Consider the following 26859-nt stretch of genomic DNA (forward strand, 5'->3'; position numbering starts at 1 on the left):
CCATCCCCTCTCTATATTCATCTCTATTTCTCCTCTATCCTGCATCTTTGTGTGTGTTAGGTGGGGAGATAAGGACTCAGGGGCAGGATCATCAGTTCTGATGTAGTGACTCAAAGCCACATCCATCAGGACACAAAGGCAGTCAGACCCCATAATGGAGGAAAGTGTGACAAATTCGCTAATGAGCTTTACAATGTGACCTAGACACAAATTCAGTGGCATCCACTCAGGATGAGACAGATCTATACAGCTGCTAATGTAGGTAATCATGGGTAGGGTGGTGCAGTGGACAGATCTGAGCTGGAAAGCAAAAGGTTGAAGGTTCATGTTGATCCCTGTGCTTCTAATCATCTAGAACAAATTCAAATGAGCTGTAATCATGATCAAGCACATAGTAATGGACTACAATGCTTATTTCTAATTTTAAATACTGTAGGTTACAAGTCACACACACTCACAATTGTTATTTAAAAGGATTGTTAACCCAAAAATTACAATTCTGTCATCATTTACTTAGCCACACCTGCGGTCTTCTGCAAAACACAAAAGAAGATATTTTGAAGAATGTTTCAACACACACAATAAAGGCATCTTGTCAAAACATCAGAATCGGGCATGCCTCAACGCCTTCCACCTCTGTGTATTCCGTATGCCATTTTTCAGGTTTCAGCATTTTTCAGGTTTCTCAGTCTGAACCAACCATACAATCACATCACACAAACAATAGCTAAACTGACTGAAGATCAGTCACTGTTCTGCGAATATCTGGGGGTTCTCAGAACACCCCAGAGCACCAGAAATAGGTGACTGTGCCTAATCTCATGTACCTTAAAATGTCATTTGAGTCACAGAAAGAAAGAAAGAAAGAAAGAAAGAAAGAAAGAAAGAAAGAAAGAAAGAAAGAAAGAAAGAAAGAAAGAAAGAAAGAAAGAAAGAAAGAAAGAAAGAAAGAAAGAAAGAAAGAAAGAAAGAAAGAAAGAAAGAAAGAAAGAGATAGTGGTGAGGCTACAACCTACCTCCTCACACTGCCATCAGAAATTAATGTCATGCGGGAGAGGGACCTACTAAGCCTGGAGAGATAAAATGATATTTCACTTTTTCATTCAGCATGTGGTGTTACCGTAGCTTTAGTTATCTTCATAAATAAATTCACAGAACAAAAACAAAACAAAAATTTATCTATAATCACAAAATGATGTGGTACATACAGTAGCATCCAATATAGTCCATAAGGGTTTACACTGGATGGATGGGTGGATACTTCAGCAGATAGACAGGCAGATGGATGGATGGATGGATGGATGGATGGATGGATGGATGGATGGATGGATGGATGGATGGATGGATGGATGGATGGACGGACGGACGGATGGATGGATGGACAGAACAACAGATGGGGGAATAGAGACAGGCAGGCAGTTGAATGGATGAATGGATGGATAGATGGAGACATGCAGGTACAGATATACAGGCAGGCAGATAGACAGATGGATGATGCAGACAGAGAGGAAATGGATGGCTGAATGAACGCAGACCGGCAGGTAGATAGGCCGACAAACAAACAGGCGGATCGACGGACGGATGGATGGATGGAAAAAAGATAGAAACTGTCAGACTGGCAGACCAACAGTACAGTATTTTTAGTTCAGTTTGAGATGGAACAGCGAGTAGAGGGTGCATGTGAGGACAGAGACCGCCAAGGCAGTTACAGAGAGAAAAAGACAATCAGAGAGACTGTAGACAGAGAAAACAGCTGTAAGGTGACTGCAGAGCAGTAGGAAGACAGGAACCGCCGGAGAGGCAGTCAGTGAGACAGGCAGTCATCATCTGAGCAGCTGCAGGGAGAGAGAAGGTCAGATCAGTCGCAGAAAGTTACAGAGCAGCCATTTGGGAGACAGACAGGGAAAGAAGCCAGATAGAGTTGCGCCCAGGGAAGAGGTGTCGCTACACCTGGGAGACATGAACAGCCCTGTGGGTGTCTGAATTTGAATATGAATGTCTTTCTTGATTCACAACAAGGGCAGTGACAGGGGCACTTTCATCTGCGGCAAGCGCATACCGGTATGTGCCTGCGCACCCTACAGTGCATTAATCACAGGGACGCCAATCCAAACACGCCGACCTTGAGGTTACAAGAAAGACATTAGGACCGTCTATCCTCTCAAAAGAGGGGGGGGAAAGCTTTCAAGGTAATGAAATTCTGCCATAAGTTAAATAAAACACTTGTGAGCACAGGCCAGGGCTAAAATATATTTAAAAAAAAAATAGATTAAATTGGATTTCTTTCTCTCCTCCACCCCCCACCCATCCTTTCTTTTAAATTAGGCTTAAGTGCGTGTGTGGCGTATTTCTTCTTTCTCAGGATAACAGCATTACGGTCCAGAATGAATAGAATCATTTCCAAACCAATTAACCTCTGACAGAACGGATGAGTGGACAGGAATGAGAGCAAGTGGGGAGAGAGAGTGTGGTGGAGAAAGAGGCTGATATCTTTTAGAAAAGAAAAAAAAGAAGAAAAAGGGGAAAAGCTCTGCGCAAGGGGACGGAGTGAGTGACAGGGGTCTAAGATAGTGACGAGACCAGCATGACAGTGACAGTTAGACTGCGGAGTGAGGCAGACGGAGGTAGAACATCAAATGTCTAACTCCCCCCAGTCCGTTTCCCCTCAGCCAGCCCCGGTGTGCTGCTAGCATTAGTATTTGACATTAGTGTGTGCCCTGCTCATTCTCTATGCTGAGGAGTGTTTGGCATCCAGCTGCTTTGGCTCCATTTAGTTAATTAAAAGCTCCATTTAGATCTGCAGCCTGCTGGCTATGAGCATGTCAATCAATTGCAGCTCTGTGGCTCAATGTGGGGCAGAACGACTGATCCGACATCCACCCATCCCCGGTGTGTCTCGCTCCTTCGGCCAAAGTCTGGGCTCTCAAAGGCACCCATATTTAAGTTCAGATACATCAAAGACTGCAGCTCACTGCAACTTCTAAATTTCTCCTTATAGTGAATGGCATGGACAGACTCTCTTTATTCAGGGCTGGAAAACACGAGAGTGCTGGAAAGAGCATCATTAGTGATTTAGAAAATCCAATTTTAAACTTCCCAGCATTTCACATTCTTTTGCCTTTGCTTTAAACCCCAGTAGATCTGGACACTGTTGCCATACAAACATTGTATCAGTTTGAAGTTTCTGACATCCAAATCTTCAAATGTCCTTCTATAAATTGCCACAATGCCTTTCTGGAGTTATTCCAGGCCATTACATTAGGTAGGGCTACAAGCAAATGTACAGTAGTTGATCGATAAAACACATTTCTAGTAGCAGCCCATAAGTAAAATTAATTAAGCACTTACTCTCCATTCTCAAGAGAGTGGTCTTTCATTTTCATTCCTCTCTTTTTATTTTTTTCCCTCTCTGCTGATTGCAGTTGGGTTATGTGATTAGTTACAGGCTACGGTCTTAAGCAAGGGGGGGTCAAGGTTTGGCTGGTTAGCATGGGTAGTTAGCCCCTGCAGGCAGATGCCGTAACTACATCATTATGTGGGCAAAAGGCATCTTTCTCCTCTGACGGCCATTCAAAACTAGTTAAAATATTATAATATTAATTATAAAAATATACAGCACCAACATAAACCATTGAAACAAATCTTCTTTTGTATTCTGCAGAAGAAAGAAAGTCTTACAGGTTTGGAATAACATAAAGGTGAGTAAATGAGGACTATATTCCCTTTCATGCTTCCTTTGACGTCACAGCCCATGACAGTCATAGTGCTGCCATCAACTATGTCATTTTCATGCAGAGTGATTAATGGCATGGCATGTATGGCTCAGTTGATTGACTCAAAACAGTATCCAAAACTTAGTGCCCATGCCAAAGATAGCATTAGCATTTGAAAACGACACTGGAAATATGCTTTCACCTTTTTCCATATCAACTCAATATCTCCCTTTGAAGGGCAAGAGGTTGTTATTGGACTGCCTGATCTGTACAAAAATCTATGCGGGCAACTACTAGTGACAGGGTGTTTTTGCAAAATGATTGAAGGCATCCGGAAGGAGCAGGTCTTCTCTTCTCTCTGTATTTAAACAGGTGTACACCCTGCCAGGTCTATAATGAGGCTGCTCTCGGATTCCAAAGTGGACCGTGGGATTAACTCCTGAGAGTAATGCTTCTCCTTGGACGGGTCATATAGCTGTCAGGAGAGGGTCTGTGCTCACATAAGGTACCGCCCATTAAAATGCTAATGTGCAGATGGAGATAAAATAGAAGGGGAATAAAAAAAACCCACCTCAGCGATGTGTCTGCAGTGTTACACACACTAATACACTTACGCATACAGTTCTTCTCCTCCCCCTCCTCATGGCATAATTCAATCAGGGGATTGAATGGATGAGATCGCTAACCCTCTCCATTTCCTAAAGCACTTGATCAGATTAATTGATTCCCAGTCCCCGGCCCCCCCCCGCCACTCACTCCACTCCACTCCACTCCCCCAGTAGCATGATAGCAAGTTTATATTGATGTTTGCAATGAAATGCTTCTATGATAGAATAGAACACAGAGATGGATGGATGGATGGATGGGGAACCTGTTCTTAGTCAGAAGAGTCTGTGGTTTGAATCATGAATCAAAAGATTCTTCTGAGCTAGTTTATTTGAATGAACCTCTTACAAAGGCTCAAATACTCAAATGTATGATTTAAGGATCTGCATCAGTATAATCAGCCCGTTCTCATCCTAGGGCGTCATATATTGACGCTTTTGACATTTCGTCGACATCGAACGCACATGGCACCCTTTAGCGTCAATATGAGACGCAGATAGAAATGGGCCAGAAGGCGCCTCCTAGCGGTCTAACCCTAACCCTACACCAGACCTAAACCTACCCATAACCGAACAAAGCTCTGTGCGTCTCATATTGACGCTAAAGGGTGCCATGTGCGTTCGATGTCAACAAAATGTCAAAAGCGTCAGTATATGACGCTCAAGGATGAGAATGCGTTGGTATAATGACTCAATCACTGGCTAGATCAGTTCTTGACTTGTACACACTGAGCCACAAGTCATTCAAAAAACAAACCATAGGGAACCAGACTTGTTAAGTGGAAACAGAAACAGAATCATTAAATTCCTTAAAAGCCTGTTTAGAAGAACACACGTTTGGCACAAAAAAATCTGTCAATTCAGTCACAAATCCTATTGGTTGGCCAGTATCTATCACAAGTTCAATGGCACAGAGATTAGAACACCTCTTTGTAAAATTTCATGTCGGTCTGAACAGATGCATTAACAGCATTAACATTCATTCAAATTAAAATGTATTGCACCGAATTTTAACACTGAATATTCGTCTTAGTGTGAAACAATTCCCCAACCAACACCTAAATCCAGTGATTGCTAGCTGTTTTTAAATCAGTATGTTAATTGTCTTGCCTTTTATTGCAGTCTGGTATAACATGTTCAATTGTTGTTTGATAAGTTTTGGGAAGTTTGAGAAGTCTGGTGTAATTTTCCAAAAATTCCCAAAAGGTAATCTCACTTCATTGCTAATCATTGCCATGGCAATGAGGTAAGCGTCATTGACTCCATAGAAACAAATGAATAGAAGTTCATACTCCGCTATTTTTTTTTTTTTTTGTGAATGTTTTTGTAGTGAATGGATTCAAGCATTTATTTTTTTTAAGTACAGAAAACAAAATATGACATTGTATTTGTATTGTATTTAGCATGTATTTAGCATTAAAGGTCCCGTATTATGCCCCTTTTCACAAGATGTAAAATAAGTCTCTGATGTCCCCAGAGTGTGTCTGTGAAGTTTCAGCTCAAAATACCCAACAGATCATTTTTTACAGCATGTTTAAATTGTCATTTTTGAGGGCTCAGAAAAACGCGCTCTTTTAGTGTGTGCCCTTTAAATGCAAATAAGCTGCTGCTGGACGACACAGGGGGCGGAGCTTCATGAGCTCGCGCTCAGTCTCTCAGGACAATTTCATCTCACGGAATGATGATAATATCAGAAACTCTTTAGTAACGGTGTTCATTTCGAGTCGGACAATAATGCCTACAGAGTCAGAGTGCTGTATAGAGATGGAACAGGTATAGTTTAGTAGTTTAATTACGGTTATTATAACGTATTTGTTATCTGCTTGTATGTATCCATTATTTATTAACAGCCTACAAGTCTGCTGTTTCGGACCAGGTCCGAATGATGATCAAACATATACTGATGAGTTTAATAAATTTTATTGTACATCACACAAAAGATGAAGCGTCAGTTTTACTTCAGAAAATCACCGTAAGAGCTGAGTAAACACAGTAAGTTATAAGAAGTGCGCAAGTACATAAACGAATTTCGGTAGTAGAGTTGAGGGAGCATTCCCGTGGGCGGAGGTTATTCAAAAAAACTGTTCTACTGACATCATTAAAGAAGGAAGTAGAGGGATGTAGTCCAAACGGGCCGTTCGATGTAGGCGACTTCTGTTAAATAAAATATCTCGCTTGGCATTGAACTTTGAGCTTTATAATTTTACAGATATTATTTATACTCTAACAACAACATTACACACTAACTAAAGTTTGAAACATGGGATCACGAAGAACGGGACCTTTAAACATATTAATTTGATCACTAAAGCACTCAATCTATAATCTCTTCTTTGCAGTTGGCATTTAGATGCGAACAGCATATAGAAACACTTTTTTGGGGGAGGACTGGCCAGATTATCATCCCTATCAGTGACCAGGTCATCAGATCTTTCTCTCATCCTCCTTCTCTCTCTCTCTCTCTCTCTCTCTCTCTCTCTCTCTCTCTCTCTCTCTCTCTCTCAATGGAGATCCCTAAAAAAAACACTTTGGAGCACCATAAAATTGATGGACTGTTCTGATAGCAACAGGGCCAAATGCGAGAGATGCACAAACACACAGAGAGAGAAAAAGAGTGAGAGAGAGAGAGAAAGAGAGAGACCTCCTGCTTACTGTTATCAGTCTACCGCACATGTTCTTAACACACCACATGTCAAAGCTTTAACTGCGGAGACAGCACGAGAGAATTGTGAGGACTCTAAAAATATCAGTTCTCTACTTCACATCCCTGTGCATTTAAACGCTGCCCTTGACATTTAAACAGCAGCGTCTGTCCTCATACATCAACACACACACATACATCTCCTGTCTGAATACACACATCTGAAGGCTCACACATGAGCAAAAGTTTCAAACTCAATGTTTAAAGATGCAAACGCACACAGTAATAACCAACTCGAAGGGGCCTTCTAAAGGACCATGTTTACCATGAAGCATAAAGACAGGGAGGTACATAGGAGAGTAGAAGGGGAAACACTTTAAAACGCCTGCAGGAATGCACTGCTGCTCCCTGCTGCACAGAGAGGGGGATACACACTCAACAGAGGACATGAGACGAGATGAGGTGACATGAGATACAGATACAGATGTTAAAAGGCATACATCATCTTTGGCAATCACAAAGGTCAATTCTTACAAATTCATTCACTCTTTTTCACTTGTTGGTTTTGAAAAACTTTTATTTAATTTTAAAGAAAAGTTTAAAGTTAATAACTCTAAATGTCATTTGGTGTAACCATAAAGAAATGTAACAATTTCAAACTCTGAAAACATTTGAGAGCACATATCTTAACTTTTATATATATATATATATATATATATATATATATATATATATATACATCCCTCTACTTCCTTCTATTTAAATATATATATATATATTTAAGTCACACCACATGACATATTACATCTTAAACATACCTTGCTTTGTCAAAAGTCCAATTATCTGATACTTTAAGACATTTTTTGACTATGACACACTGTCATGAGGGTCTGACACTCCCATGTAGGCTATCATTAATTCATTAATTTTAAATGTATTTGCATGTTGGTTTTTTATGCTTTTTTTCTTAACTATGATATTAAGAGAACTGTATAATCCTGACATGTATGAAAATATCAAACTGAATTTTAATTCAGAAATTAAACACATGCTCATATAGAATCAGGTGTATTCAAGACGAATAATTGCATTTTTTTGTGTATTTTTTTAATAAATGAATAGATCCGGAGTGTCGTATCATTGACCCAATGACAGATCTGCAGCATGTTGGTCTGACATCACATGATTAAACCAGCTAGACGAAAACAAGACTCTATTATTGCTTTCTCTACCTCTATTTTAGACAGATTGATCTGGTCACCTCATCTTGAACTATTGCCCCAAGGGTTCCTCTGTGCTAACACTTCACGTAATAAACCAGCCTTTCATACGCACATGTGCTGATACCACTTACACTAACCTAAACCTAATGAAACACTTACGAATGCTCTCAGCCTCAGCATGACCTCTAGGTGACCTGTTACCCCTTATTTCACAGGGGTCGATGGGGGCATGATTTTACTCATGGATACGTGTTTTATATTTATGGAGCGAAGGCGTGTAAATACTGCGTGTGAAAAGCAGAATCAAATCAACGGCAGCATGAGAAGGAAAATCAATAAGCATTACAGATGCATTAGATGTGACAGCTACAATTTCATACACCACTTCCTGTCGGCTCCCAGCAATTTCATAACAACACAAAGAAAAAGAGACATTATTTTTTCAAAACGTAGCAAAATTCACTTTGAAACTTGCTTTTAATAATTCATGCCGAGGCTTTGAGTTTTGCAACCTGGAAAAAGAGAAATACTCATGAAGGAGAGAGAGGTGAATGTCTGTTTTTTGTAAGTTGTGCTTGTAAGGGGCTGTTCTGATCCCTCTGAATTAGAGCGAACACAGCAGGTTAACAGTGATAACACTACTGCCGGCCTTCATGAAATAAACACAATGTCTAACCTGCAGGCACACACAGACTAGTAACAGTCCACTATTAGGTCAACCAGCCACAAGCTGTAAGACTGCAGTACAGTGGGGACAATGAACATCCCTCTGATTGATCAGAGCTCTTTCACGTTTGTTTTCCTATGAAGATGGGGATCGTTCAAAAGTTTGGGGTCAGTTTGATTTTTTTATGCTTTTGAATGCTCTAATGCTTGCCATGCATTTAAAGGAACACTCCACCGTTTTTTGAAATAGGGCTTATTCACTGTCTTTCCTACATTTAGATAGGTGGGCAAACACATTTTTGTCTCAGTGCATGCATTGTCTTAGTCTGGTAGCGCCTCCGCTAGCTTAGCTTAGCATAATGAATGAAATCCTTTGTTGCCAGCTAGCATGTCGTGAGTAAAAGTGATCCAAAAAACAACAACAACAAAAAAACAAATTACTTCTTGTTGTCTGCGTACTCACAACGAGTACAAATAGCAATGCAGATTAAGACTAGGCGATTTCCTAGGCAGATATTGACTTGGTACTATATTGGGGTGAAGCACAGGCGAAGCACTGCTACTTGGGCGCAGAGATATCACGCAACACCTGAAATCCCCCCACGTTGAGCCTGGTCATCGATGGCAGTACCTTGTCCCACTCGCCACAGCACAGACACTCTATTTCAGATGGCATAGGTCGGCATATTCCCCCACACTCACACCACCAGTTCTTATTGGCTCTCATCCTCACGTCCTCAGGCTGTTGAGCAATCGCAACCTCCTTCTCCTGTCGTTCTATTTCCAAAGGACGCAGCTCCTCTTCTGAAACTCTGGTTCATAGAGGTATGGTTCTGGATCTTGACTGTCTGAGAAGTCACCCTCTTCGTCTCTCACAAAATCCGCCATGTTCATCGCCATTCACTATGTCTACTGTAGGAAAAATAGCCAGCTAGCTACTATTCACGCCAGTATGTTGATGTTGCGTGATATCTCTAGCAGTGCTTCGCTGTGCTTCACCCCAATATAGTCCCATGTTAATATCTGCCTAGGAAATCGCCTAGTCTTAATCTGCATTTCTATTTGTACTCGTTGTGAATACGCAGGCCACAAGAAGTAGCCTAAATCGTTTTTTTTTTAATCACTTTTACTCACAACATGCTAGCTGGCAACAAAAGATTCCATTCATTATGCTAAGCTAAGCTAGTGGCGGCGCTGCCAAACTAAAACAATGCATGCACTGAGTCAAAAATGCGTTTGCCCACCTATCTAAATGTAGGAAAGACGGTGAATAAGCCCTATTTCAAAAAATGGTGGAGTGTTCCTTTAATGGTTGAAAAAAAGTAAAAAATAAAACTGTGAAATATTATTACTAGTGCTGTACAATTGATTAATCACATCTAACATAAAAGTTTTTGTTTTGTGTGGGTATGTGTAAATCTACAGTATATATACACAGCTATGCACACACACACAGACAAGTAATATACATTTAAGTATAATAATATATATACACACACATATATTATGTAAACAAATACATTTAGGTTATTAATCGTGATTACTCGATTTGACAGCACTAATTATTACAATTCAAAATTTTCTATTTTGGCATATTTTAAAATGTAATTTCTTCCTGTGATGACAAAGCTGTATTTCCAGCATCATTAATCCAGTCTTCAGTGACACTTGATCCTTCAGAAATCATTCTAATTATGCTGATTAGTGCTCAAATAACATTTCTTATAATTATAAATATTATAATAAATAGTTGTGATGCTTACCATTTTTATGGAAAACATGATCATTTTTTTTTCAGGATTCTTTGAATAATAGAAAGTTCAAAAGTACAGCATTTATTTGAAACAGCGATCTTTTGAAAAATTACAATGCATTTACTATCACTTTTGATCAATTTAATGCATCCTTGCTGAATGAATGATTTTTTAAAAATCGTACTGACCCTAGACCTAAGTGTATATTAAAGGTGCGATAGGTGATCTGGGAAATGCTAACTTTAGCCTGCTAGCATTGAAAACATGATCCCACAGACCAGAAGTGAGACGACCAGAGACAACGTTTGTGGACTAGGCCTACATCATGTGTCATTCACCGTTGAGAAAACTTTACAGTACAGTGAGGGGAGAAACAGAAGCGCTTGCTTGCATACATAAGTGCGTGATTGTGAAATGACTCCAGTTCAGAAGTTGACAGAGGAAAGAATGCACTGTATTTCAGCTTCAGACATATGTGATTTCAGGACATAGCAGCAACACAGTCGAATCTCACTGAATTATCTGCATAGGGCATAGTCAGCAGTGCATAAAACTGCAATTCATACATAAAGTGTTATGACTTGAAAACAAAATCATAATAATACAATTATGAATTACTAATTGAATTATTGAAAAGAAATAAATTTTTCATTGTCATTATATTTTCACAAAACTGCTTATTCATATTTTACTTCTACAAAATCAAGGGCAAAGCAGCACAATTATTTATTATGATGCAATGTTCTCATATAGAGGATCCTCTCATGACTGTGTCTTAAGGTAAATTAGTCAAGGCAAATTCAGTTCATGTAGTAAAAAGAGCACTAGTCATATTTGACAGTTTGTTGCTTTAGTACAATATGTATTGAGAAAAGTGATATTCAAGTCAAATGTAATTGAATCATTCAAGAAAGTGGCATCTAAAAGAAGAAATCAGCTACAGGTTGTTTAATGTGCATGTGAATTTAAGAAGGTGTGTCTGACTCTGAACATCTGAATAGAGATACATACTAGAAAGACAACAGAAGCACAAGTCATGTTTTATCTACCTTCCATGCAATGCGGTTGCCTTTAGAATCATGTTCCAGGGCGACGGGAAAGTCTCCACGCTCGTAGAACTTACGGAAGGCCGTGGGTTTAGCTGGCCTCTCTCTGAAAGCCCCTGCCGCCGGAGGGCCCACCACCTATAGAACACACAGAGAGAGAAAGCCTGTCAGATACTGTGTCATCAGAGGGAATGGCAGTCCTAAAACCATCACAGAAAATGAAATGTGTTTGATCCTCTTTCATCCCAATGTAAATCTGCTTTCTTTCTGATGTTGGAAGAAGCATTTATCTGTTTTATAGCGACACACAACAAACCATAAATTATTCACAATGTCTGCCTCATAAAATACAATCTACCAGATCACACAAAGTATGTATTAGCAGCATAAATAAACTGATGCATTCACCACAACATATGGGATACTGAGTATGTGACAAGCTAAAGAAAATGAAATAAGAGATGTTTATTCAGGAAAACAGTTGAACTCATGAAGGCCCCTGCAGTGAGAATGTGGCAGCCTGGGGCTTTGCTCCAGGCCTTGGCGTTAAACTCTGACTTCATCTGAATAAATTCATGCAGCAAGTCACACACTGGTGCTGTTTTGCTTAATTGCAATGGCTGTTCAAATTTAAATTAATGTATAAAGCATTTGGTTAACAATGCAACTATGCTAATGTGTTTATATGAGAATCATGCTTTTGGCACATTCATGCATATCTCTGTGGCCACAAACAAACTTTTGCATGATGGAATCGAGCTGTCTGAATGAAATATATCCTGAATTTGTGATTGATATAGCCTATTCTTGCTGTAAACATGAATTACAAATGCCAGCTATTTAACCATTAGCTGGTTGAGCTCATTGAATCAGTGAGTTGAACTTGAAGTCCAGTTCGTGAACAAATCATTTAAGGAAATTTTGTCAAGCAAAAACTTTCACAAGCAAAAAATGTCAATTGTCAATAGTGTAGACTCTAGATATATATGAAGCACAGCTCACAACTTTTGAAAGTTGTAAATATAGGCTAACAACGATTATTGGAGTACGTTTTACAAGAAAATACTTTTCCTTCTACTTCAAAATTTCACTTTTAATTTAATGTGGTACTTGCCGTTTCTTTGTAATTATTGTGAAATAATTTATTTAGATGGCAGCAGAATTTTAACAGATGGCATTCAGCCTGTGATGACCAGGCAGGAAGTAAATGTTCACCACACAGGGTCAAGTGAGCACTTCCTGTAAGTAAAGGAAGATGATGACAGCACAGTCCATTCTATCTGCCGTTGACCTGAGAACACACACACACACACTCTCATCTGGGAAGTGAGTTGTGAGTCCTCAGCCATCTCTTTCTATGAAAGCTGTGTTTCAATCACTGAAAACCGCTCTACCTCAGGGAGAGAGAGAGCAGCTCATTAATCCTCGGGCTGACGTCGCATTGGAGAAGGTGTAATTCCACGAAGGTGATCAATCACCTGCCCAAGCTGAGGCCACATCTCTCTAGCTCTCTCTGGGCTCCTAAACTGCTTCTGAGAGCATCTGATGGATGCTTGGTGAGCGGCTGCAGCTCTCCGCTTGGGCAGGTGAAACCCGCATTAACATTTCCACTGCTGTCTCTCGCCTCCTTCTCTCATAGGACACATTCCCCTGACAATATCATTCAATTTCTTATAACGTGTGTGTGTGTGTGTGTGTGTGTGTGTGTGTGTGTGTGTGTGTGGCTGGTGACTCACCAGGTTTAGCAGAAAAAACAGAGGCTGCTCTGATAAGGTCAGACTGCACACAACTGCTGCAGGCAACTAAATTACCTCCCTTTATTCATGGAGCATTCACCTCCACACTTCACACACATACTCACCGGTCCACCCACTAATACACATGCAGTCATACACACACACACAATCTAAACGGAAGGTCCCCAGAAAAGTCACGCAGCACCAAACTTGTATGTCTAATCTGGAATGAGTACTGCAATTCATTATAGAAGCAAATGGGGAAATATTAGTGTCAGCTGTTTGATATGGTGTTAATGTCCATAAAACCAAAGAGGATTTAATCTTATTTTACAACTTTCCTAAATAATGATCCAATTTATACAAGACAGACAGATATTATATAACGTTTACACTGCAAGTGTGAGATTTTAAATGAGTATAACAGCCTTCTGTGATGGTGATAAAACTCTGAAATATCAATGGTTTGTTCGGATAGGACGTCTGCTTTCGACTTTCTTCTGTGACATGCTAAACATACACAACCATTCAAAAGTTTGGGGTCAGTATGATTTTTTAAAAATACTTTTATTCAGCAATGACGTGCTAAATTGATTAAAAGTGATAGTAAAGACATTTAGGCCTATAACGTTACAAAAGATTTTGATTTCAAATAAGTGCAGTTCATTTGAACTTTCTATTTATCAAAGAATCCTTAAAAAAAATGTATCACGTTTTCCACAAAAATATTAAGCAGCACAACTGTTTTCAATATTGATAATGATAAGAACTTGTCCTTGAGCACCAAATCAGCATATTAGAATGATTCCTGAAGGAGCATGTGACACTAAAGACTGGTGCATGATGCTAGAAATACAACTTTGAGGAATTAATTACATTTTACATTGTATTAATATTACACAATATAGGCCTAATTGTTATTACTGTTTTTTATCAAATAAATGCAGTCAAGGTGAGCTTAAGAGACTTCTCATACCCACCCCAAACTTTTGAATAGCCTAGGTATATAAAAATCTAATACATTTACATTTGTTGTTTGTTGCAATTAATACAGCAATTTGTTAATCACTTTTAGCCCATCTATTATCAAGTTTGTGTAAGCAAAATCTGACATTTGAGATTTCCTTCTCTGGGTAGAATACGAAATATGCAAATAAGAGAAATGGAATTCTTTGCCATCAGGGGAACTGGAGCCTAAAGTCGTGTTTAGAGCTTGATTTAACATTCCTCCCTGCTGGTAGCCTGCTGCATTCTAGTCAGTGTGTTGCTTCTGTGAGGAGACAGAGCTCAACTGAGTCACTCCTGATTCTGAGGAAAAATGACAACATGCAGGTAATAACGCCAACGCTCGCTGCGGAGAACAAAAGACAACAAGAGATGAAACAAACATCATGATTTCAATTATGAAAAAGAGTCAAGAGTTAAAAGGTTGAAAATGGTTACTTAATGCTGATTTTCTTTAGACTGTAGCACAAAACCTAAATAAATGCATTTGGACTTCAAAACGGTTCAAGAAGGCAACCAGCTTTCAGCCTGATCCTAAAGTGCATAAAGATCACAAACATTTCCACAGCTCTACAAAAACACAAATACAACAAAGCCGAGTCAGAGTAAAATAAAAAAAATAAAAAAAAATCCTCCTTTGACAACCCTCATCTGCATTTTTCAGCTTTCCCAGTAAAACTCTCTTCCATAACCTTATAATCCTATAAGCATCACATTCACTCAGTTACGGCACAAAAGTTTGCTGAGAATGATGTTGTTTTTTTATTGTTTAATAGTTTGAATCTAAACCTGGATGAGCAATGTGCTGTTGGAAAAGAGGTCAAATTTGCATTTTAAAAATCTGTCTGTCATTCCAATTTGTATCAGAGAGAGTATTTTCTGTCCATACACTTACCACCAGCATGAGAAACTTGCAAGTGTTCAAGGCAAAAATGTGAAGTGATAATATTGCCCCAGACATTTCAAATCAGGGAGTAAAAATTGCGCAATATTTATCTATTATCTGATAATTTATATATTTTATAATATTCTAGCCTTTCACAGACAGGGATTAGATTAAGCCAGGATTAGGCCTTAGTTCAATTAGGAAATTTAAGCAGCGTTTATAAACGTGCCTTAGAGAAAAAAAAGAAAAAAAAAACGTACTAACTTGAGACAAAACAATGGCATTGACATATTTTAAGTCTGGGACTATGCTTTAATGCTTAAAGGGATAGTTCACAAATGAAAATTAGCCCACGATTTACTCACCCTAAAGTCATCCTAAGTGTATATGACATTCTTCTTTCAGACAAATACAATCGGAGTTATATTAAAAAATGTCCTGGCTCTTCCAAGCTTTATAATGGCAGTGATCGGCTGATCAAAATGCATCCATCCATGATAACAGTGCTCCACACTCCATAAAGTTTTAAATATGAATATTTTTCTTACATGGACACATCACTTCACTTCAGAAGGCCTTTATTAACCCCCCAGAGCCGTGTGGAGCACTTTTATCATGGATGGATGCACTTTGATTGACTCGATGGATCACTGCCATTATAGAGCTTAGAAGAGCCAGGACATTTTTTAATATAACTCCGATTGTATTCGTCTGAAAGAAGAATGTCATACACCTAGTATGACTTGAGGGTGAGTAAATCATGGGCTAATATTCTTTTTTTGGGTGAACTAGCCTATCCCTTTAAGCCTTGTCTGAGAAGCCAGAGGTAAATGAATTAGAGGACATACTGTAGTGTTTCACACTCTAAAAGCAGTGCTGGTATGTGGATAAAGAACGTCTTGTAGCTTTTTGCATCACACACGTATGCATCTGGTCACCAGTGCTGATTTTTGCTGAGCCAGCTCAATGAGTCAAGCACATTGATCAGTCTTGCCAGGCTTTGCATTTACTGCCATGACCAGTAATCAGCCTGCATCTATTCAGCCCTGTGCAAACCAATTTAACAGCACTCCAAAGAATAACACCCATGGCCATGAACATCGGACATGTTCCATCAGCACACTCTCTGCAATCTACAAAGGCATCTGGACACATTTAAGAGTGTGTATCCATCCAGATGTGTGAAAGCTGAGATTTTGACTCTTGGTTAGCAGCTGTTCAGATTGTTGCTGCATTATATGCTGTCAAGAGGCAGACTTTGAGACCCATGCTATGCTGCCAGCATCTGTAGACTACTTTGTAATGGTTCATGATTCCGGATATGCTTCTAGTTCCTTTGGAAGAAAATGTTCTTAACACCATGAGATTATCAAGCTACAGCTGCATTCATAATCACAATAAGCTCATAACATTAGTCATCTTCAGCAAAGATGACAAGATAGTATGTCTTTTGACTGACAAACACTTCCAGACAACATCCCACTGCTTTCAAGCTTGACAGACACCACAATATTGTCTATAAGCATACACAAGTTTCATCAGCACAGGCTTAGACAAAATGATGGCAGAGAGATAGATAAAACAGGTAGGATTATTATTAGTTAATCAGCAGGAAACTCAAGTCTTTCAACTGGTAATATGATCAATAAAATGGTAAAAATAATATGAATTAATGAATTGCATTATGGCTTGATGATAGTAACAATGGGCTTGCCTGACAGATTTCCAGAGCATATACACACACAAGGGATCAGACTAAGATACAATAGACAACAACTTGAGCGAGCTAATGCTTGTAAGGTATAACAAACATCTAACAGGTATCATGGTTAGAGAGTCTGTAGTATAAGGGGCTGTTTTTCAACTAAAAACGTAAAACTTTTTATGAGTTTTGGCCGTTCATTTACACGACAAAGTCTTTTTTGGATGCTTGGAAATGCAAAACGGATGACAAGATGTACAGATGACAAAGTTATCAAAACGATCCCCGTTCACACAGATCCGCGAAAACGACAAATAATGCTGTATTATGCATACTAGACAAGTAGTTGGCGATGTCACTTTGTAAAGAAAGACTACGCTCCGTTGTCAGGCGTAGCAGTATATGACTACACGACGCAGGAAAATACAATACAAAAATACTTTAATTCAAGGGAAAACTGAGGGGAAACAGATATTCCTATATACTATTAAACATCGACGGCACGGAACAAAACAGGAAGTATATATACACAGGTTAACAGAGGGAACTAAACAGGAGCAGCTGAACCGAGTTACAGTATAGGTATTGTGTAGCTATAGGAACTAACAAGAACTCATGCAAACACGACAGTAACTAAACAAAACAGAACATGACCATGACAATCGTGAGCTAAGTTGATCGTAGGGACGCATTTTATTTCAGAAAATGTCAAAACCTTTGAACACAAAGGCTTCAAAAACATGTATCATCCTTGAGTCTGTTTTAAGGAACCTATTTTCATGATGACAAAATGTTATAGCCTATTGTGTTGATTTGTGTAGGCCTAATAACCACTGTGATGATGTCCCTATGACATTCATATAGAAAACCACTGCCTTGTCTGCAATACAGCGCACATAAAATAAAACATCTGGAACATTTATCACACACACACCTGGAACCTCTTGCTGAGAACCAGGGCATATCTAAAATAGCTGAGGGGGATTTAATTTACTAAAAAATAAAATAATAAATGAAAAGGACAATGTACTTTTTGACATTTAGGTGTAGAAAATCAGAAATTGACATGCAATTAGTCTTCTAGTCAGGCTTGAATATAAATTTGTCACCACAATCTGGTAATCTATAATTACAAGAAAAGATAATAATATTATTTAGACAATTGTTTCACATCATTAAAAAAGAGCTAACAAGTATGTTCATTATTTCATTAAGCTATCTAAATGCACTATTGCTAATTCCATTGAATCGCTGATCTGTGGTTTTTGCTTGAGTAATCAGAACAATTAATTGCCGAGGACCAACATCTGAAAAAGCCTAATCATCAAATCCACTGTATCTGCAATTGTTTTAGAGCTGCCAGCCTTTGTGATTAACACATCATGGGTGTTTTTCACAGGAGAGAATTGAAGCAGTGCCTCCTCAAAAAAAAAAAAAAAAAAAAAAATTATATATATATATATATATATATATATATATATATATATATATATATTTTTTTTTTTTTATATATATATATATATATATATATATATATATATATATATATATATATATATATATATATATATTTCCATGCATCATATTTCACTAAAGTAACAGTGACATCACGAGAGCTGCGTTTCTCAAAAGAACCGTTGTCAGGAGTAGCAGTATATGACTACGCGATGCAGGAAAATACAACACAAAAATACTTTAATTCAAGGGAAAACTGAGGGGAAACAGATATTCCTATGTAATATTAAACATTGACGGCAGGGAACAAAACAGGAAGTATATATACACAGGTTAACAGAGGGAACTAAACAGGAGCAGCTGAACCGAATTACAGTATAGGTATTGTGTAGCTATAGGAACTAACAAGAACTCATGCAGACACGACAGGAACTAAACAAAACAGAACATGACCATGACAATCATGAGCTAAGTTGATCGTAGGGACCATTGGTGGCAATGGTTCTACGATCTATTTAGGCTTACAATGCTTTTGGGAAACGCAGCCCAGATAAATGCAGGGAGATAAAAGAAAACCATAAAAAGGATGTGACTAAACTAAACTGATCTCACTCTCCTCAAACTGAGGACTTACTACTGCCTTTGGGACAATTTGTCTCTGCAGAAGAAAGAAAACTGGGGAAAGAAAGGAAGACATATAAAGTACAGGTTTTGAAGGCAACCCTCCAAACACTTAGGCCTAGGCCTAATTGAGTTTGCAAAAGAAGAAGAAGAAGAAGAAAAAAATCACAATTCCGAATCAAAGTAGGCAAATATTACAAGAAAGGAGTGGGACATTTGTGGGACAAATCCACACAAAGACTGTTCTTCAGAAGAGAAAGTCTGCACTGCAGTTGTGTTCAAAGTCTGAAAGATAATACACATGTAGATTCAAGATTCAAAGAAACAAAAACATTAAGTAAAAGGTAAGAAATAAAAACATTTATTCAAAGAAGATATAAAGCAATAGAAGTTTTGGCTGCCTTGTAGTTTCCACTGATTTAAGTTACTTTCAAATGTGAAATGAAAAGTTTCAAAATGCGGCAATAGAGAAGCCAAATACAGTTGCTGGTCATAAAATTAGAATATCATCAAAAAGTTGATTTATTTCAAGAATTCAACTTAACAGGTGAAACTAATATATTATATAGACTCATTACATGCAAAGTGAGATATTTCAAGCCTTTATTTGTTATAATTTTGATGATTATGGCTTACAGCTTATGAAACCCACAAAATCAAAATCCCAGATAATTAGAATATTACATGAAATCACACAGTAATTACACAGTGATACCATGGTCATTGAACCAGGTTTTGGTTCTTTGGCAGTGTGGGCAGGTGCAAATCCTGCTGGAAAATGAAGGAAGCATGAAGTGCTCTGAAAATGTCCTGGTAGACGGCTGCGTAGACTCTGGATTTAATAAAGCACAGTGGACCAAAGTCCTCTTTTCTGATGAGAGCAAATTTTGCATCTCATTTGGAAACCAAGGTCCCAGAGTCTGGAGGAAGAATGAAGAGGCACACAATCCAAGATGCTTGAAGTCCAGTGTGAAGTTTCCACAGTCTGTGTTGGTTTGGGGAGCCATGTCATCGACTGGTGTTGGTCCACTGTGTTGTCCACTCAACACAGCCGTCTACCAGGACATTTTCAGAGCACTTCATGCTTCCTTCATTTTCCAGCAGGATTTGCATCTGCCCACACTGCCAAAAGAACCAAAACCTGGTTCAATGACCATGGTATTACTGTGTAATTACTGTGTGATTTCATGTAATATTCTAATTTTTGATTTCAGGGGTTTCATAAGCTGTAAGCCATAATCATCAAAATTATAACAAATAAAGGCTTGAAATATCTCACTTTGCATGTAATGAGTCTATATAATATATTAGTTTCACCTGTTAAGTTGAATTATTGATTATTGATATTCTAATTTTATGACCAGCACCTATATATAGCCTACAAGTTTGGGGTCAGTAAAAAAACTTTTAACGAAATTAACACTTTACTTTTATTCAGCAACGAAGCATTAATTTAATCAAAATTGACAGTAAAACATTTATAATGATACAAAAGATTTCTATTTCAAATAAAGTAGTCAACATTTGAAGTGGATCAAAACCTTTCATCAAAGTATGAATTTTGAACAATACCCGTTCTTGTCTTAGGACAACTTTGGTTAACTTTTTTGATCCACTTCAAATGTTGACTACTGTAAATGCTGTTCTTTTTAACTTTAGTCATCAAAGAATCCTGAAAAAAATTAATCATGGATGGTTTCCACAAAAATATTAAGCAGCAAAACTCTTTCAACATTGATAATAAGAAGAAATTATCTGTCCAAAATACAAATTCAAAAACTTCCTATGGGTACTCAACAACCTACAGTTGTTACAGTTGGCTGGAAAGCAAAGAGTCTGAACCCCACACAAGGTGATCCATGAGTCAGTGCACCCTTGAGCATAACACTTAGCCTCAGGCTGCTCCACAATGACTGTCCCTGTAATAAGTGTACCATAATCAATTTAGATGTACGTGTCTGTCACAAGCGCCAGCTAAAGGAGGGAAACAGGCTTATTTGGAATAATTGCATCCAATTCATTCAGGACTTCCAATACCCCTCCCATTCCAAAAGGTCAGGTCAACATAATGGCAGTGTACTTCTTATGGGTTATTAAAGAAGAATGTCGGAGAAAGGACATTGTACAGCATATTGGCATGATGTGACTTTTCCAGAGTGTAGGCCTATTGATTTCTCGTGTCTCCTCATGTGCTAACAGCATGTGGGTGGTCACAAGGCCTTGAGCTAAATAACAGTCCATGACACTTGGTTCATCCTTTGGCTGTGACCCTGAACCAAGGATACTCTCTGTCATCTCAAAACGATTTCACCGTCTACTAAATCCTCACGTATCCATCTTCAGCAACAGGCTCATCTCATTTTAACTCTGCATTTCCTTTTGCTCATTATTGTTTTATTAGCCTTTTACTCGTCGTTCTACTTCCAATTTTTCCCCCCAGGATCCCATTAGCTGTCAAACCCAAAACAAATTGGTTAGTTTTATTTTTTCAACTGAGAATTTATTTTCTAATTTTTATTCTGAAAAGCTGATATTGATGTTTTCCCTTCCTGCCAAATGGTTGTAAGTCGTCTTATCTCCAGAACGGCTAGCATATGTTACGTATTGATTGTCTTTTGTCTGCCTTGCGCTAACCGATATTGACAAACACATCCAATCATACTTTCCTAAGCCTGCTGTCCATAAAGACACAGAATCGAACCCCAATCATGGGTCACAGATGCTATCTAGGCCTAACAGCTTTATCTGAGTCGTGCTCTAACTGTCACCATTCCCTTTCTATGCTGCTGTCTCATGCCGGCCTCATCTTGGGCTTCACCATCATACTCAATGTGACACCTAACCTGTTGAAAACCTGTTTCATCTGCCTAGATTTTAAGGAATGTCTCAGTCACTCTTTCCCACACAATGGCAGTGTGTTGGTATTGTCCTTCAAGGGCCAAAAAAGCTTCATATATCATAAAAGAATGAGAACAAGAGAAGACCAATAATGGACAGCAAGGTTTTTGCTGAATAATTATTTAAATTTAAAGTTCCAAAACTGTAACGGAAGTGATGTAATTGTCATGTATACCTGAGATAATCCGGATTATTGAAAAAGAAAAAAAATGCTACATCCAATTTCTCCTTATATTCCACAGAATGACTTACAGTAATGTAAAATTAAATATGTGATAAAGCTGACTATAATATCAGCCATTAGGCCTGCATCCTGAATTTCAATCCTGTACATTTACATATATATAAATATATATGCCTTTATAAATATATATGCATGCCTAGACGTCATTTTAACAGAGAACCTAATTTAAAAGGACAACTGTCTTCCAAAGTTCCACTTTTTCTCAACACCACGGAAAAGGTCAAAGAGAGCCCGAGAGTGACACACGCAAACATTCTTCTGAGTTCTGCCCATTATCCATTCATCTTTAAAGCAGCTTTTTCATAACAAGGCGCTTTTGCAGATAAACTATAAAGTGCAGAAGAATCCACAGTTATCTAATTTTAAAGAAAGAGAGCATTTAGAAGTTAGCGTGCATATGCAGCCTCTAAAGTCCTAATCCACAGTTTCATGTTGCTGTTTGAAATGTGAAATGCACAAGAAAAGTGCCCAGGGAAAGGGGAGAAAGGTGAAAAATTATGCAGGCAATAACATTTCCAGATGCTATGTGTTCAGTCAAGGACCTTCAGAGCTGAGAGTTTGTTTGATCAATAGAGAGCCAGTGCTGAAATGCAGCCCTGCAACTGACACTCACACTCTGTCTCCCATATCCATTTCTCCATCAGGCATGACAAGCAGACATAAGTATAGATGGATGGATGGATGGATGGATGGATGGATGGATGGATGGATGGATGGATGGATGGATGGATGGATGGATGGATGGATGGATGGATGGATGATGGATGGATGGATGGATGGATGGATGGATGGATGGATGGATGGATGGATGGATGATGGATGGATGGATGGATGGATGGATGGATGGATGGATGGATGGATGGAGAAACTAGAAGAGAGACACTGTGGCGCAGCTGGCGCTCATTAACATTTGCAGCATCTCTCCACTTCCACAGCTCTCGGCCCCACCCAGCTTCACACCACAGCAAACAAAGTCAGAAAGCTTGCAGTTCCATCTCCATGTTATTGTTTACATGGTTGTTGAAGCTCGTCGGTTACAGAGACATTGAGAGAGACGAATCTGGTCTGTTAAATGTCGTGTAGCCAATCAAACTTTCATCTTTGGGGCAATAGCTCCGTATGAGGGGGCCTCAGAGCTCTAGGCCAGTAGTGTTCTGACAGAGTCGAGGAGACCTCTCATCCCCCCAAGTTTAAAGCTCCGGGTCAGTCTCCCCACCACTGATATATAAGCAGGACTCCCCCCCACGAGCTCTCCAGCGGACAGCTAAAGGTGGGGTGTAGGGTAGGGTTAGGGGTTAGTATTTGTTGTAGCATTGTGTAAGAAATCAGCACTGTGATTGACAAGACCAATGAAATATTTGGGGGAGGGAAAATCATGCATGCATGTCATGTGTTTGTCTGTCAATGGGAAAAAGCCACGCAGAGTTTTGGAGTTCCCACCCCCATTTAGAGATCTATGGGAGGCAGCTATGCCCTTCTCCAAAAAGATGGGCCTTGAGGTGTTTTTCATTCAGCGAGTCTTCAGCAATACCCGCCTTTCAATCAAATAACACCAAAGCCTACGTTTCTTCTTAAGAAGATGTTCTTAAGAAAATTTTTGAGAACTTAGCCTAAGAGTTTTTCAAGAATTGCACTTGGTAACATTCTTACGAACATCTTAGAATGAATCTTAAGAAATGTCTTGACTTCTTTCTTAATTAGATTTTCGTGAATCCGGCCCTGGCCTCTTCAGTTCTGGAATGAATGGCAAACAAAAAACTTGTCAATGAATGGACCTTTACTCCTCCCCTATAGAGATTTTGAGTGTGTTTCTTTCCCTTCCGTCCCCCAGAAACATCTTCACGCTGTCTGCCCCCAGGCATGGAAAGGATGATGCGTTTCCCACTCTAAAGGGAGGTGAAGACCATGTGAAAATATAAAATTCTCTTCCACTCATTGTCTGTGGCACGATAAATGGGAGAGAAGAGGGTGATGTGAGGACTTGTATTGATTCAGTTTCTATGGCCACAAATATCTGGCAGCATAATAAGCCTGTGTGCTTCAAGATTCACAGCTTTTAAGGCATCAAATGGCCTTGCTGTTATCAGCAAATCATGCTGCTCACCACACAGGCTGGCTATACATCAGCCACCACATGAAAAGACCAGAGAGAGAGGTAGATATTAATAGTTTTAGAGGCAGATCTCAGGTCAGTGGTGTGTTGAAGCGATGCTAAATGTCCAGGAATGTAAGTAGATGGGTTATGGAGGGCCCTTTATAGGGGCTTTGTTTATGACCTGCAGAAAGTAATGAAGTCACTGGCTGTGTCCAAGAGCGAAGGCACCTGCCTTGCTGCCCAGTCAGTCAATGACTTAAAAGACAGCATTTTTATATGAAAGAATTTTCAGACAGGATTCCAAGACACCTAATGATGTCATGACTCATGTCTAATGATCTAATGCCTATTGAAATTAATTAATTGATTAATCAATATTAATATTAAATGCAACATACTGGGCTGAAACAATTATTAGCATTAAGTTTAATAACACTTGGTTATCCTGATAACAGCATGCAAAGATATGGGAAACATTTTCTCTACCCGTTTAAAATAAATGTTGATAATCCCATTTTTTCATCCAAATAATGTGATTATATGGTTAGCTGCATTTTATAATTTGCATAGCACTGTTTTTCCCTTCTGTCTGTGACCCTATCCAAGTGGATACAGGTTCAGCCTGGAGATCTCCAAGGGTAGAGCAGGAACTCAAAAAGGAGGCAGGACAATAGGTTAGGCACCCTTTTAGAGCACCCGGCTGCAGTTATGTCCCTCTCATCCTATCAGAACACATCTGTGACAGGATTTTCGGTCACAACCCACCAGTTGAGAACCACTTTACATGATCTAACAAACAAGGCTCTTGAAATAAACGTAGGTTACACTTTATGCTCTCCTCTTCCACAGAACGTACTCTTGACTGTACAGTAAACCTCATGCCTACCAAAAAGCAAAATACCAAAAAGCACTCCTCTACCAAACCCTCCCATTCAAAACAATCATCAAAGTAAACACTCCCTGGCATCAGTCATTAAAGAGATAACGGCCATCTGCCGGAAGCTAGTTAATTGTACTGTAATAACCTAGAATACTGTCTAACACTTGATGACTGCTCTGTCAAGTCCTCGTCGTCAGTTAGAAACCTGGGTGTGCTCTTTGATACCAATCTTTCATTTGAAAGTCACATGTTTAGTATCTGTAAAACCGCATTTTTTCATCTTAAAAATATATCTAAATTATGTCATATGCTCTCAATGAAAAATGCAGAACAATTAGTTCATGCGTTCATGACATCAAGGCTAAATTATTGTAATGCTATTATGGGTGGTTCCCCTGCACGCTTAATAAACAAACTACAGCTGGTCCAAAACGCAGCAGCCAGAGTTCTTACCAAAACCAGGAAGTATGACCATATTAGCCCGGTTCTGTCAACACTGCATTGGCTCCCTATTAAACATCGTATGAATTTTAAAATATAGCTGATTACTTACAAAGCACTAAATGGTTTAGCTCCCCAGTACTTGAGCGAGCTCTTAACGCATTATAGTCCTTCAAGTCTATTGCGATCTCAAAATTCCGGCCAGTTGATGATACCTAGAATATCAAAATCGACTGTTGGCGGTAGATCCTTTTCCTATTTAGGACCAAAACTTTGGAACAATCTTCCTAACTTTGTCCGGGAAGCAGACACACTCTGTCAGTTAAAATCTAGACATCTCTTTGGCCTAGCATACACATAACACATTATAGACTTCTATAACTCAATGTTAGGCTGCATAGATTAGGTCAGCCGGAACCGGGAACACTCCCCATAAATCCTGATGTACTTGTTACATCATAAGAAGAATGGCGTCTATGCTAATATTAGTCTTTCTGTTTATCCGAGGTTTACCACAGTCCGCCGGATCCAGGCTTTATCCAGATCTGATGAAGGACAACCAGTCCATCCCCTGTGAAGGCCTCCTTCCCTTCCCTTTACCTCAGTACAGATAAAATGTTGTCGTGATAATTCCGGTTTGCGTGGCTACTCAGAACCGACAAAGATTTCTGTATTATAAATTTTAAGGCCAGACAAGTAGTTTATTGAGGGTTGATTTGTAAAGAAGGACTAATACGCCTACGCACATATGCAATCAAACGCGCATACCTTTGGACTGAACACGTAGGCTAATGCTCATGTGCGCGACGTCTGCGTTTTAACGGGTTTGCGTTTTTGAGTTTTGCACAGAGATAACGGATAATCGTTTGCACCTTCAAACCTATTTCAGGGAGTGTGTTCTCGAGACACCAGGCACTGTTTTGTGCGGATGAGCGGCCGGAGCGCGTTAAGGATTTTTCCTGTTAGAACGGTGTTGTATTAGCGGCCCCTAAGTTAATAACTAATGATCTTCACAATGGAAGTGAATCAGTCGGTCAAAACTAACTTTAGCTGGACAATAACTTTATTCTAGAGCTGCGGTAAAGCCTAAACAATCTGTAACGGTAATTTCCTATTATCATTGTAAAGCTGCTTTAAAACAATCCATATTGTTAAAAGCGCTATATAAATGAAGGTGACTTGACTTGACTAGTCGATAAAGTTTTACACCTAGGATGGCTTGAGAGTAAGTAAATCATGGGGTAATTT

The 26859-nt window shown here is 39.0% G+C and overlaps 1 protein-coding gene across 1 annotated transcript in view; it reads right to left on the reverse strand.

Annotated features, from left to right (window-relative positions):
• The window catches only part of pacrg (PARK2 co-regulated), a gene marked incomplete at its 5' end in the record, with an annotated part of 113271 nt that overhangs the window by 74089 nt on the left and 12323 nt on the right, over positions 1-26859 (reverse strand). The window contains one exon of the mRNA XM_081348084.1: positions 11652-11786. Coding sequence (XP_081204210.1) covers positions 11652-11786 — 135 coding nt within the window. The remainder of the gene's footprint in view (positions 1-11651; positions 11787-26859) is intronic.

This window comes from Scardinius erythrophthalmus (genome assembly GCF_964197995.2).
Source record: "Scardinius erythrophthalmus genome assembly, chromosome: 19".
Lineage (NCBI taxonomy): Eukaryota > Metazoa > Chordata > Actinopteri > Cypriniformes > Leuciscidae > Scardinius > Scardinius erythrophthalmus.